Genomic DNA, 12,418 nt, shown 5'->3' with positions numbered 1-12,418 from the left:
TGTTGTGCCTTGGTGGGTACATAATTGCTTCTGCTTGGTAGCGCACTTGTAATGAGTACTTGCTACAGAGTGCACATTGGATGCTTTGGAACCCATGAGAATAAAGAGTTTCAAGAAACTGTAGATATTATTGAACAAAACAAAATGCTAGTTAAAAAGCAAAAAGGTTAATTTAAAAAATGTTAATTTCAGTATTGCTGTTCAGATTTATAATTAGTAAAACTGTCTAAAGAGTTTTCCTTACCTATAATGAAATAAAATTACACAGTCAACTATAGCACTGTATTTTCTTTTTTTAAACACTGATACAAATGTCTGTCTCACTTCACTCTAAACCATAAATAAATTCATCTGGAAAGAAAAATTCTATATAGCCTGCAGGCAACAAAAAAGTGAAATGAGTAGTTTCTTTGTTTGGCTGAGCCATCCATACACATTGGGTTTTCAGCTGCATATGTACATGACATTAATGTCACAAAACAATAGGTTTGTTTATTTCCCCATAAACATTGCAGTTCAGTTTTGGCAAGATGTTTTGGAATAGAGTTTTCTTTCATAGTTACTTGCAAAGCTTCTCTGTCTTTCAGTCCAAATTTCATAGTAATGAAATTTTGTCCTTGCATAACAAATTCAGGACTGATTCAGACCTAAAGTCTACTGAGTTGACTGTCCTTTTTCTGACAGCAGCTATTAATGTTTCGTTAGAAAAGACAAACAGGGCAAGAAAATTATGTTTTGCTAGTCATAGCAAATAAAATTGATCATAGATTGAAATAAATTTGTGTAAATTATCGTGATCATGATACTTAATCATGCTCAGCTTTTAGCATTTTACTTTGCAATTTGAACATCTTGAAAAGAAGAAAATTTTTGCATTTTTTAAACATAGCCTTTACTAAGCTTCTATGTAGGAATCATTAAGTATGAGTTTAATATCTTCTTTTAAGAGGAATATTTGAATAATAATAATAATAATGAATATTATGAACTATTAAAATAGAAATATCAAGATTATACCAATGTTATGCAAATGGGGCTCCCTATCAATCATATATAAATTCATGTTAGCTCTATTTGAAACTATAAGATGCCAATAAGCAGTTCCCTACTTGTCATTTTTATAAAATGGCTAAAGCTATTCATGTGCTTTCTATCTGTTGTATGATCATGCTAAAGCAAACTAAAATATGGAAATATATATTCCATCATCTCCTTGTGATGGGATATATTAGGATAATATATTTTCAAGGTGTAAGTATAGGTGAAACAAAACAAGAATTAAGTAAGTAGACAGACATTAGTTCCTGGAAAGCATCTCTTGGGAGTGAGTCACTGAATTCAAAGTTAGGGATGTATTCTGATTCGGATCAGAGCTGAACTTTGTCAGTGAGTGATAAAAAGTTTTGATGCAGTTCCAAATGAGGTAAAAACCTATGAAAAAAAATTGCATTAGCATGGATTTCAAAGAAATGGAATTATATCAGCAGAAATTGAATCATATAACCCTTTAGACATGTCAGGGGCCATGTTCATAATGCAGCAGTTTTCAATTTTTAGCATAGACTAGTGTAGTAGTCTATTGGAACAGAAGCAATTTTGAAAATGTATGAAACAATTCCTAATATGTTTACCATATGTATTATTTTTATCCATCTAAAATGAAATTCCAGATATAGATTTTTTTCGCTTTCCCCTGAGTCTATATGAACGAATGTCTAGCAACATGAGTATTACAAAAAAAAAGAGCTATAAATATTAAAATAACTTGTTATCATAAAATTATGGTCTTGCCTACTGAAATAAAAATTTATATTTATCTGAATTGGTGAAATTGTAAAACACCCAGTCAAAAAATATACATATAGGACTAATCTTATATACAATTTCTATATGTACAGAAAAAGAAACAATACTTTATCTTATATGTTCAGGAATTACTGTAAAGATGGCATTATATCCATTACTGTTCAGCATGTTCCAAAAAAAGTTCCCATCAACTGTATAATTATTGTCAACAGATGAAGTGCTATTATTATGTTGTCAGGCATCATGAGTTACATATTATTGAAATGTTAAATTCAGCATACTGTTAAACATATGATAGATTTCTCTAGAAAAATATTGATAAAGGTTTATCTTCCTTATGCATTTAAATCTGAAATGAAAAAATTAAACATTTGAAATAGATTATCTCTAAAAGTTTTTCAGCATATGCTACAAAAAAATATAGGGAGATCTGAAGATATAGACTAGAAAACACTGGTATTTTTGGTTGAAAAAATAGAACAAGTATCCATACACAATAGCTATGAAAATGCACTTATCTGCGGTAATAATATAGTTTTCCTTTGTCAAAGGAAAAGTATGTACAAATTTCTGTTCAGGAAGAATATCACTTCAGATATAGAAAAGCATACTAAAGTCTGAATACACAACCCACAAGTTCTGCTCTCTGTGATAAGGAATTAAGTGCCTGTAAATCAACATTGATACTTCGAAACTGATCACTCGGATTCTAGACTACTTTTAAGAATTATTTTTTTAAGTAAATGAGATCCTAGGAACCTCTTATATGCTCATTCAGATATTGTATTTTCACCTAAATTTATTTTTTCTACAATTTTTTAAAGCACAGAACTGTTACACTGCGTAGACAACCTGTTGGTGGCTTGGGCTTAAGCATAAAGGTATGGGTAACGTCTCTTTTCTTATTTTAAATTTCAATATGTCCACTTCAGTCTTGGGATCTCATGGTTAATATGTCTCTCTTACAGGGTGGTGCTGAGCACAAAGTGCCTGTCGTCATATCAAAAATATTTAAAAACCAAGCAGGTAACTTATGCTATTTACTTATGTAGTATTGTAGTTATTAATAGTTTCAGGAATCTGTTTCTACCTCAGTAAGACAGTTATCTTATGAACAAAATATTTAAAGGGACTTGCAAAAACATAAGGATGACAAAGGAAATCTATTGATGTACTTAACTTTTATAACACAGAGGATAGAAAAAGGCAAACCAAAATTTTTTTTCCCACACAGTAATTCATTGCCATATGGTTTGACTAACTGTGCCTAGGTGCCCACAGAGAGTGATTTGTAATGTTTGTTATGGTGAAGATAACACAACATCTAAATCAGTATAGTCTATCCCAGTTAAGTATTACATTGACATTTATCTAGCCAAAAGGAACCTTTGGGAGATCTTTTCAAACCTGAAACTGAACTTGGCAAGCTGGAGAAGCAGTCTGGAAAACAAAGGGGCTCTTTAGTGAGGAAAAGCTGCATGTGAGTGGACAGTGCCTTGCAACATGAACTAAGGGTCTTAGATGATCAAAAGCAAAGTCATGTTCTCTTCTTTGGAGGATGTGGGCATGGGGATAAACTTGTTCTTTTGTTTTCTGAGGCTTTCCTTTACATATTTTAAGATTTGTTGTCTTCCAAAACTTCTGTTTCCTCTCTTCCCTAGTATACATCTACCCATTTCATGTAATCTTTTCTTCAAAAAAAGACAAATACTGCAATCCTCAGTGCATATCCTGCTCCTTAAAGGTCTCAAAGCAAGTGACACGATCTTTTTAGCTCATCAAGCTCTTACCTGCTTTGCTGTAATGGAGATTAAGCACATTTGCTTGACACCATGTTTAGACTCACACTTTACTAGGTCACATATTGTGCTGATTTTTCTCCTCTGCATTTTCTTCAGGGGGTCCTTTTTTCACTTGAAATTAATACCTGATTTCATCTGATGCCTAATTAATATTTAATGGATTGTCTATGCCTGTATCCTATTGCAAACACTGCTTCAAGCTTCCTGTGTACAGTACTTACATTTCTTTTTATAATATTGTTTCTGCAGTGAGGAAGAGAAGGTATTTTTATGTCAGCTGTATTGTGGTATATGGAACAGTGATATGCTCCTTAAATACACAGTATAATAACAATACCAAGAAAATGTTCATGAAAATAATAACAATAAATTAATATAAGCATTCAGATTGAAGGGAAGTATATCAGGAAATTAATCACCAACAAGGAAAGCTATGTCCTGCTCTCTTAGGGCATAGTACTCTCAAAGGTTAGTAGTGAGTTTCTATATAGAATACCTAAGAATGTAAGTATTCTATATAGAAAGTAAGTATTCAAGTTTTGTATATTGTGAGTAGTTTTTCTTTATGTGTATTTATTTGTAGAGAAACAAATGCAACAACAATTTTATGGGGTCAGACTTCTATTTCAAATTTGAAAACCTCTCCTCAGAATGTACTTGTTTTAAGATCTTATAATCTTTTGTCCAAGGAAACTCCAAAATCAGTAGTGATTATAACCAGAGGCAGCACTGTATCACAGCAAGCCCATATGAAATGTTCCTGGCTGGATCAGTGAATGGAATGAAGACATTGACACACCTGGCAAGGTGTCAGCATCAGTGCTTGGCAGCAATCAACAGTGGATGGGAACTGACTGTCAGCATCAGTTTATCATCCTACTGTAAAACTTTCAAACCTTCTCTTTGTGAGTTCTCACAGGCAGCTCCTTGCAACACTGACTCCTTTTCTCTTTCTTCCACATGGTGGGCTGACTTCTACTTGTCCCTATCACAACCACCTGACCCTCACAGCAGCACAGCCAACTGACTCCAGCTCTCCCCTCACGCAGCTAACCCACTCCTTATAACACCATCCTTATTGGAACATCCTTATTGGACACAATTGCGCCCTATTAAAGGCAAGGCTGTTCCTACTCTTTGGTGATTAGTGCAGCTGCTGCTGCTCAGGGGTGAGATTGCCTTCAGCACCATCTCTGTTCTCTCACAATCCATCCTCCCACAGCAAGGCATGAAGGAAGTAGTTGGGCATGTTGCAGTTAGCTCCTGCATCCCTTCTGGTCTGAGTGGGTCTGTGATTCAGGTAGTGCTGCAGGTGCTAAAGATCAGAGACGGAAATATTTTTGGGGGCATGTGGCTTACAACACTCCCATTCTGGTTCCTGAATTTCTGTGCAAGATCAAATAGAGTAGAGTTTTTGCTTGCTTGTTTCTTCCAGAAAATGAATATTTCTAAAAAGCATCAAAAGATTTTCAGAAGAATTTTGGAAGTACTCAACTTTCTTATACTGCAAATATATATATATATATATATATATATATGATCTCACAAATCTCAGAGAGGTGCTGTTATTCAGTACAAAGGAAGATAATAACAAAGGCTATTCACAGTGTTACTCTTCTAGTATTATACATAATTGGAAATTAAGGAAGAGAACATGTCTAAATTTATCTCAGGTGACATTGAGGTAGTATTTCTGGTTTTATATTCTAGTGTTTTAATGTAAGAGAAAACATAGTGTTTTAATGTAAGAGAAAACAATCTGACAATATTATTTAATGGAAAATAAGAAGTGTTCTATAAATATGTGCATTCTCTCTCCATTTATAATATATATATTGATACACAGACATGCTTACAAAAATACAGATGTATTTACATAGAAAATGATATCTGCAAAAAGTCTAATATAATGAGAGAAAGTGTTATACATAACAGAGAGATGAGACTGGTGCAGATTTATCTAAAATAAAGTTTTAGACTGAAAATCTGTATATTCATAATGTAGATAAATAACCAATGGACTTTCGTTACACAAGGTACTAATAACAGTGAAACTGATTGGCTGGCTTTAAGAGTGGCTTTCAGTTAAGCAGTGAGAGTTGTTGCTGCTTCAAGCAAATATATGAATGAATGAAATAAATTTTAAAAAATAAAAAAGTCTTTATTGTGCAATAACTTTAGAAAATAAATAATTTACCTGATAAAAAAGCAATTTCTTATTAGGCATTTTACTGTTTTCTCTACTTGAGTAAAATGCCTGAATGTACATGAATAAAATTCTTAATAACTAAAGAGCTTATTTCCTGAAATGGTTGATAATTTGTGAGACTTTTAATGAAATTTAATTCCTTTTATATGAAAACACTATAAAATAATGTTTACAACCTTACTTTGTTTGGCTATAGTACTATTTTTAGTTCCAAAGGTAGAAGCATAATAGAAGAAAGCAGTCGTTTCTTTTTTAGGTCTCTATAACCTTTGTGCTATCTAAATAATTAGTTGTCTATTTTTGTACTGTTTAATTTTTTCAAACATTGGATAAGTGATTTTGTTGGTACTGACCTAAGCATCAGCTGACAGCATTTGTGCTTCAGTTTTTGAAATAGGATGAACACTTTGGATTTAATTTCATTATTCCACAGAAGCACATCCGTAGCACAGTACCTATAAATGATATTCTTATAGTTTTGATCTCTCAGCTGTGATCACTGTGTTTACAAATTTCAAATTAAATTATTCTAGATCACTCTTCTTTCCTGAACAAGTTCACTGAAACATACACAGAAACTCAGTTCAAGAGCATAACTTTACATTTCTGAAATACAAGATTAATTGGTCACTCATTGCTGGAGACTGATATCCAATGTATTGCAAATCACAGTAAAAAATATCCTGAGCTTTTCATGAGCATGTCCTTCTCAACAGTATTAGAGCAAGTTTTGCTGATTCCAATGACTCATCACCAAGTTTGGCCTTTTACATTTTTTCTATTGATTCCTGTTATCCATTCTAGCAAAGGTTACATTTTTTTTTCCTATCTCCAAATTTTTTTTTAAATTAATTGCAGAGGAAAGTAAGTTCTGTGCCAGACAGAACGAGAAAAAGTAAATGCAAACTTTAAAATATAATGTAGAGTTCTTAACTTAAGAGTAAAGTGGTATAATTAGCCACAGAGTAATTTTTATTCCATAGGAAATTATTTCACTTCCAAAACCAGGTGTTTTTCCTACCCATATATCAAATCATCAGTTGACTCAGTGTATTAACAACATTACTGGTAGTCTCCCAGATTATGGAAAGAATTATTGATGTTGAAACTTCTCAGTAATGTTCTATAATTCTGATTCAGGTTGGTTTGGTTTTTTTTTTTTGGATCTAATTTAATACAGTATTGTTTTTCTTGTGTTTTCCTTTTGAAACTGGCTTAAAATGGAGTACATTGTACTCATGGTACATTGATTGGTGATTTGCTATTAATTTCTAGGTGTGTTATATTTTTATATATGTGCTATAATCATATTAACAATTTATTTAAGGCAAATAATGCTGTGGACATACAGTCAAATAAATGTAGAGTCCCATTCTTAGAGCTATGCAACATAATGTCCAGAACTTGGAAAGGAATCATATCAGTCAGGTTTTCTTGCTGTACAGTGAATCCATTGGATCAATTAAAAATACTTCAGAGAATCTTCAGATGCTATATGTGGGTAAAGCGTACAAGATTTCATGTGTTTACATCTTTCTGTGTGTATTCCCATTTTTAATTGCTGAAGATTCTTTATGAGTTTGTAGAATCTAGATGGTGGAGGTTGCAAAAATGAATGGATTTTGAAATCTAAGTTCATCCTATGTACAAATGATTTACCACATATAATATTGGAAAATCTGGATGTTTAAACATAAAGCAATAAAGTACTGTTTTGTTACAGAATTATCAGTTATCAATCACATTTTCATCTGATGCAATTTTTCATTTTGTGAGATCTTTTGCAATAATTTGACTACTGCTGGGAGTTCTGCTCATAGCTCATGCAGTATGTGAAGTCAGATAAGCAGAAATGTTGAAACAGAGCAGTGGGTTCAGCTCATGAAGCATGATGGAAATAGGTAAATAAAATTAAATAAAGCACAATGGAATATGGTTCGTTTGCACTGTGCTAGTTTCAAAAAATCTCCCTTAAGAGCCAAAAATCATTAAAATCTTACTTTGAATGCATTTTCCCACCTTCTGTAGAAAAAGTTGACTCACAACTCACATTCTGCTGTGTTGAAAAATCTTCTGTTTTATGCTGAGTCCATTTTTAATTGATGTTGTATACCCTGGCAGGACTGGAATGAACTCCAGACATTCAGCAACTGAAACATTCTTGGCTTAAAACCATGTGCTCTGCAAACACAGACTGTGTCCAAATATCACATCCTGGCTCCTGCATTCAGGACTGTCTGGAGGACATGGCATCACTTTGATGAGGGCTTTTAAGAGTTTCACACGCCAAAGATGGTTTGGTGTTAAATTGTATGTGATACCTCCTCCATGGGTGTATTTCTGGGTTTTGGTGTTGATGCATCACCAACAGGGTACAAGCACAGTAACCCAGCCTAGTCTGAACAAGCTGGTGGGCATGATGTGATTTTGCACTGAGCTGCACAGCATGGTTCTGTCCACAGCTGATGTCCTTCATCCCTGCAGCTGTACTCAGTTTCACCAGCCTTGGAGATTCATTCCACTGAGCCAGACAGCTCAATATTAAGGATGAGTTAAGGGCAAACAGAGACATTTAGGTTTATAAGGAAGCCAGAATAGATCAAAAATTTGTTATACCTTGTGCTAATGAAGGTGAAGACCGAATTCATGGCCATTTTTGAACATATAGCCTCATTAGAACATAAGGCCTCATTAGAATATAAGACAGCTGAACTGGGTGGTATTTAATTTTTGAACATTAATATCACCTTAAAATTTCTTCAGATTTTTGTTTTAGCACTAATCTTATTTTATATCAATCTTTTGTTATCTTTGACAGTGTTATTTTTCCTTACTATTAGAAAGCTACTGATATATGAAGTTAGCATACTAATTGTTCTTTTTCATGGACCTATGCGTCCATCTCTAAACTTATTTTCAGAAGGCATGGAAGAACATTCTTAACATTTCTGATTTCTTTTTAACTGTTGCCTTCTTTGGACTAGACAGGCCATGAGAGGCAGTACCTCTTAATAGAAGGAAAATCTTAACTGTCGAAGATCACTCAACTAGTAAAAGCAAGGTATTTTGATCCATGATTCAGGAAATTTTTTCTATTCAACCTAGTAAGAGTGTATTTAAGGTCTAATGTCTGTCAATAATACCAATCTTGAAAAATATAAAGACATCAGATTATCAGCAGACTCAAATCTGCATAGAAATGTGGATCAATGAACTAGTTGTAAGTATTTCCAGAAACTCTGTTCAGTAAATTTACCATTTCACTACTTCAGAAATTTTGGAAAATTTGATACAGCCCTTCTTCAGCCCCAGTGGATAGGAAAAGTAGGAGAAGCAAAGCTAGAATTACTGGTTTTTTCCCCTTCTCGCTGAGTACAAAAGAATTTTTCATAGTTCATGACACTGTTAGAGATTTGGGGTTTTTTTTTTAGATATTAGAATGATGGATAATTTACATTTGGGAAAGGTTTTCAAATCTAATATACTGAAAAAATAAGATTTTAGTTTTTTTATTGATTATTTTCATACCATTACTTCAGCATAAGCCCTTTTAGGTTTCCATCCTGCTTTCCTTCGTTGAGTATTACTTTTGAATTTAATCAATGTGCAGCATTTAATCAGCATTAAACATCTTTAAAGATAATTAAGATGAAGAGTAAAGGTGATGTTGCACTACTTTTCAGGTAAAACTTCAAGAGGCAAACTGGGTTCTGGAAAAATTGAATTTATTGTTTCAGTGAATAAGGTTATATATTCCATTGTAGCCCAAAGCTCTTTTTGAAGTATTTTGGTTGTAGTATTGCTTCATTTTACACATAGTGACTGATAATTGTAGAGTAGCCTTTCATAAACACCTTTGTAAATGAGGATGATGCCAGTGGGAGAAAGTTTCACAGAGTGTGGAAGATTTTACTTAATATTTTTTTCATGTAGGGAGAATGTGATTTCATGGAAACATCAATAGGTGTCTTCAGGTTTAAAATATGCCTTAGAGAAACAGGACTGACTTTTTGTCTCCAAATATTTTTTCCAGTTACTTTATTTCTAATATATTTCTAAACTATATTGTAAATTCTGCATTGTAATGACACACCCTCTACAATTTCATTTATGATAAATGTATTTTTGAGTAACCACCATTGATTTTAAATTATAGACCATTGGCTAAACCCAAAGTCTTTCATCACAGGCATGTTAGCAAGCAGCAGGTATCCAGTTTATTAGTTTAGTATGCAGCATAATGCACTTTGAGAGAAAATTCTCTGATTGTCTGAGTGTTTGGTATTGACCACATAGTGCTCCTTCTCTCATTTACTTATGTAGGCAGCCTTGATTGTTTTTCAAGATTCTGCAAGCAGGATATAATTGCTTTGTTCTCTTAAAGTATAAAATTTATTGGGTAACACACATGTGGTGGCTGGGGATATTGCAGTATTCATCACCCCTGTGGAATGAGCAATGAGTCTTTGCTGAGCTGGCTGTCATCAGTCCGGGGAAAAGTTCAGCCTCCACTGCTCCATAGAAGACAAGGGAATTGTCTTCTATACTGCCAAGTTACAATCCTCCATTTACCCATTTTTTTCCTTGAGACTTTGCACCTTTTCATATGACTGTTTTTCCTTTTGAAGCCTTGAGCTCTTAAATATTGTTATTTCAAGAATTTTAGCTGTGTCTAAAATTTAGTCTGCTTTTTTGCATGAATACTAGTCTATGTGTTTTCTTATAATTTTTTTACGATGCAACAGTTTTCTCAGATGACTTAGACAACGTTGCACAACTGTCCTGTTGTGTCATTATGCAGGGAATCACAGATATATGAACATCCAGGAAAATGGTAATATGTGCCTACCTGCCCACAAATCTTCATCACGCACTCTTCTGTCAGGATCTCAGCTTTCACATTTCCTGGTTCAGTGTGATTTGCTTTCTTGCCCTACATTTTTCTGTTGACACTTACAGAAATTTTTTTCCAACTTAATTTCTTATATTTCCACATCTCGTTATTTACTGTGCTTTTTCCTCTATTGCTGTTTCCAGCTGATCTTCCCAAAAGCAACAGCTGCTTTGACCACCTAGCAGAGCCAACAGCACAGGGTCTCAGGAAAGAAGCACTGCTGCTGCCCACATGTGCTGTCCTCATCACATCTGTGGCCTGCAGATCAGCTGAGTGGTACTTGTTGAAGAGCAAGCAAACACTTCTGCCTTGCTGCAAGGGGTTGGAACATTAATCTACTGTGACCCCCCCCCACAGACAGAGTGATATCTGAGGATTGGCTTGCTAGGGATTTCCTCCTGAAGGAGGCTGAGGACACACTCCCCCTGTGTTCCACCTTGTTTGGTTGCTGTCCAGGTTCTGCACTGATTTCAGTTTCAGGAACTCTTGCAGTACCTGTAAGCAAGGTCTGCTTCTGTCTATTGGGGCCCCTTGCAGCTGTTGCAGCAGGAGTGCATCACAGTGGGGCAATGGTGTGGCCTAGGATAGACTGTTCAGGGGTCCACAAAACAAAAAGATTTTTATACTAATTTTCCTTGGGCAGCTTCTCTTCACATGAGAGCATTTAGACTGGAGGACCAGCCTGATCTTGTTTAAAATCCCTGAAACTTACTGTATGGATATAAGGAGCCTCATCATCAACTGCTTTGATTCATGATCTCTTTCTGTTCTGCTTCTTCACACATGCCTTTTTTCATCCTGGTTTTCAGCTGGGATAGGATTAATTTTCTTCATAGTAGCTGGTATAGTGCTGTTTTTTTCATTGAGTATGGGAATGATGTTGATAACACACTGATATTTTAGTTCTAGCTAAACAGTGCTTTCCCTAAATCAAAGACTATTCACTGTCCCATGCTCTGACTGCAAACAGGTGCACAAGAAGCTGGGAGCAAGTATGGCCAGGAGAGGTGATCTAAACTGGCCAAAACTATATTCCATAGCAAAGAAACATTCCATCCCATAGAACATAATCCTTGGAATATAAACTGTGGGAAATTGGATGGGAGCTACCAGTTTCTGCTTAGGGATGGGTTGGGCATCAGTCAGCTGAGGATGAAGAATTGTATTGTGCATCACTTGTTTCTCTGGGGTTTTATTGCACACTGTCTCCTTTCCATTACTATTATTATATTTTATACTTCAATAATTAAACTGTTCTTGTCTCAACCCAAAAGGTTTTTTTGGTTTAGTGTTTTTGTTTTTTTCAAGTCTTCTCCCCATCCCTGGGGACTGGCATGGGGTAGAAGAATGGGTTTGGAAAGGATGGTTGAGCAAATTGGCTGCATGGTAAATAGTTGCCAGCTGAGGTTAAACCATGGCCACTTGCTGATACAAACAATGCTTACAATTTCTCCACTCACTTCTGAGTCTGTCAGACATAGTGGACAAGGGTGCATCCTTTGAATTCATCCTTTTCTTCTTTGCTGCAACTGGAATTTCCAGCTCACCCTCTTCCTTCTATCTACAACTCAAAGATGCTTTCACTTTTTAAAAACAGCCCAATGGCCCTAACATAACCACTGAATTAAAAATTATTCATATTTTGCACTATTGCTATATGTATTACTAATATCTCAAATAGAAGTTTAGTATTGAGATGCCCACACT

General features: G+C 34.6%; 1 protein-coding gene across 3 annotated transcripts in view; it reads left to right on the top strand.

Annotated features, from left to right (window-relative positions):
* The window catches only part of SNTG2 (syntrophin gamma 2), a 226,420-nt gene that overhangs the window by 97,986 nt on the left and 116,016 nt on the right, over positions 1 to 12,418 (top strand). For 2 of the 3 annotated variants that reach the window (XM_072926385.1, XM_002195418.6), the window contains exons 4-5: positions 2,631 to 2,687; positions 2,775 to 2,832. The exons of the other annotated variant lie outside the window; for it this stretch is intronic. In XM_072926385.1, coding sequence (XP_072782486.1) covers positions 2,631 to 2,687; positions 2,775 to 2,832 — 115 coding nt within the window. The remainder of the gene's footprint in view (positions 1 to 2,630; positions 2,688 to 2,774; positions 2,833 to 12,418) is intronic. 3 annotated transcript variants of the gene reach the window in all.

Source organism: Taeniopygia guttata, chromosome 3 (assembly GCF_048771995.1).
Source record: "Taeniopygia guttata chromosome 3, bTaeGut7.mat, whole genome shotgun sequence".
In the NCBI taxonomy this organism is placed as follows: domain Eukaryota; kingdom Metazoa; phylum Chordata; class Aves; order Passeriformes; family Estrildidae; genus Taeniopygia; species Taeniopygia guttata.
This window is presented reverse-complemented; position numbering and strand designations above follow the sequence as displayed.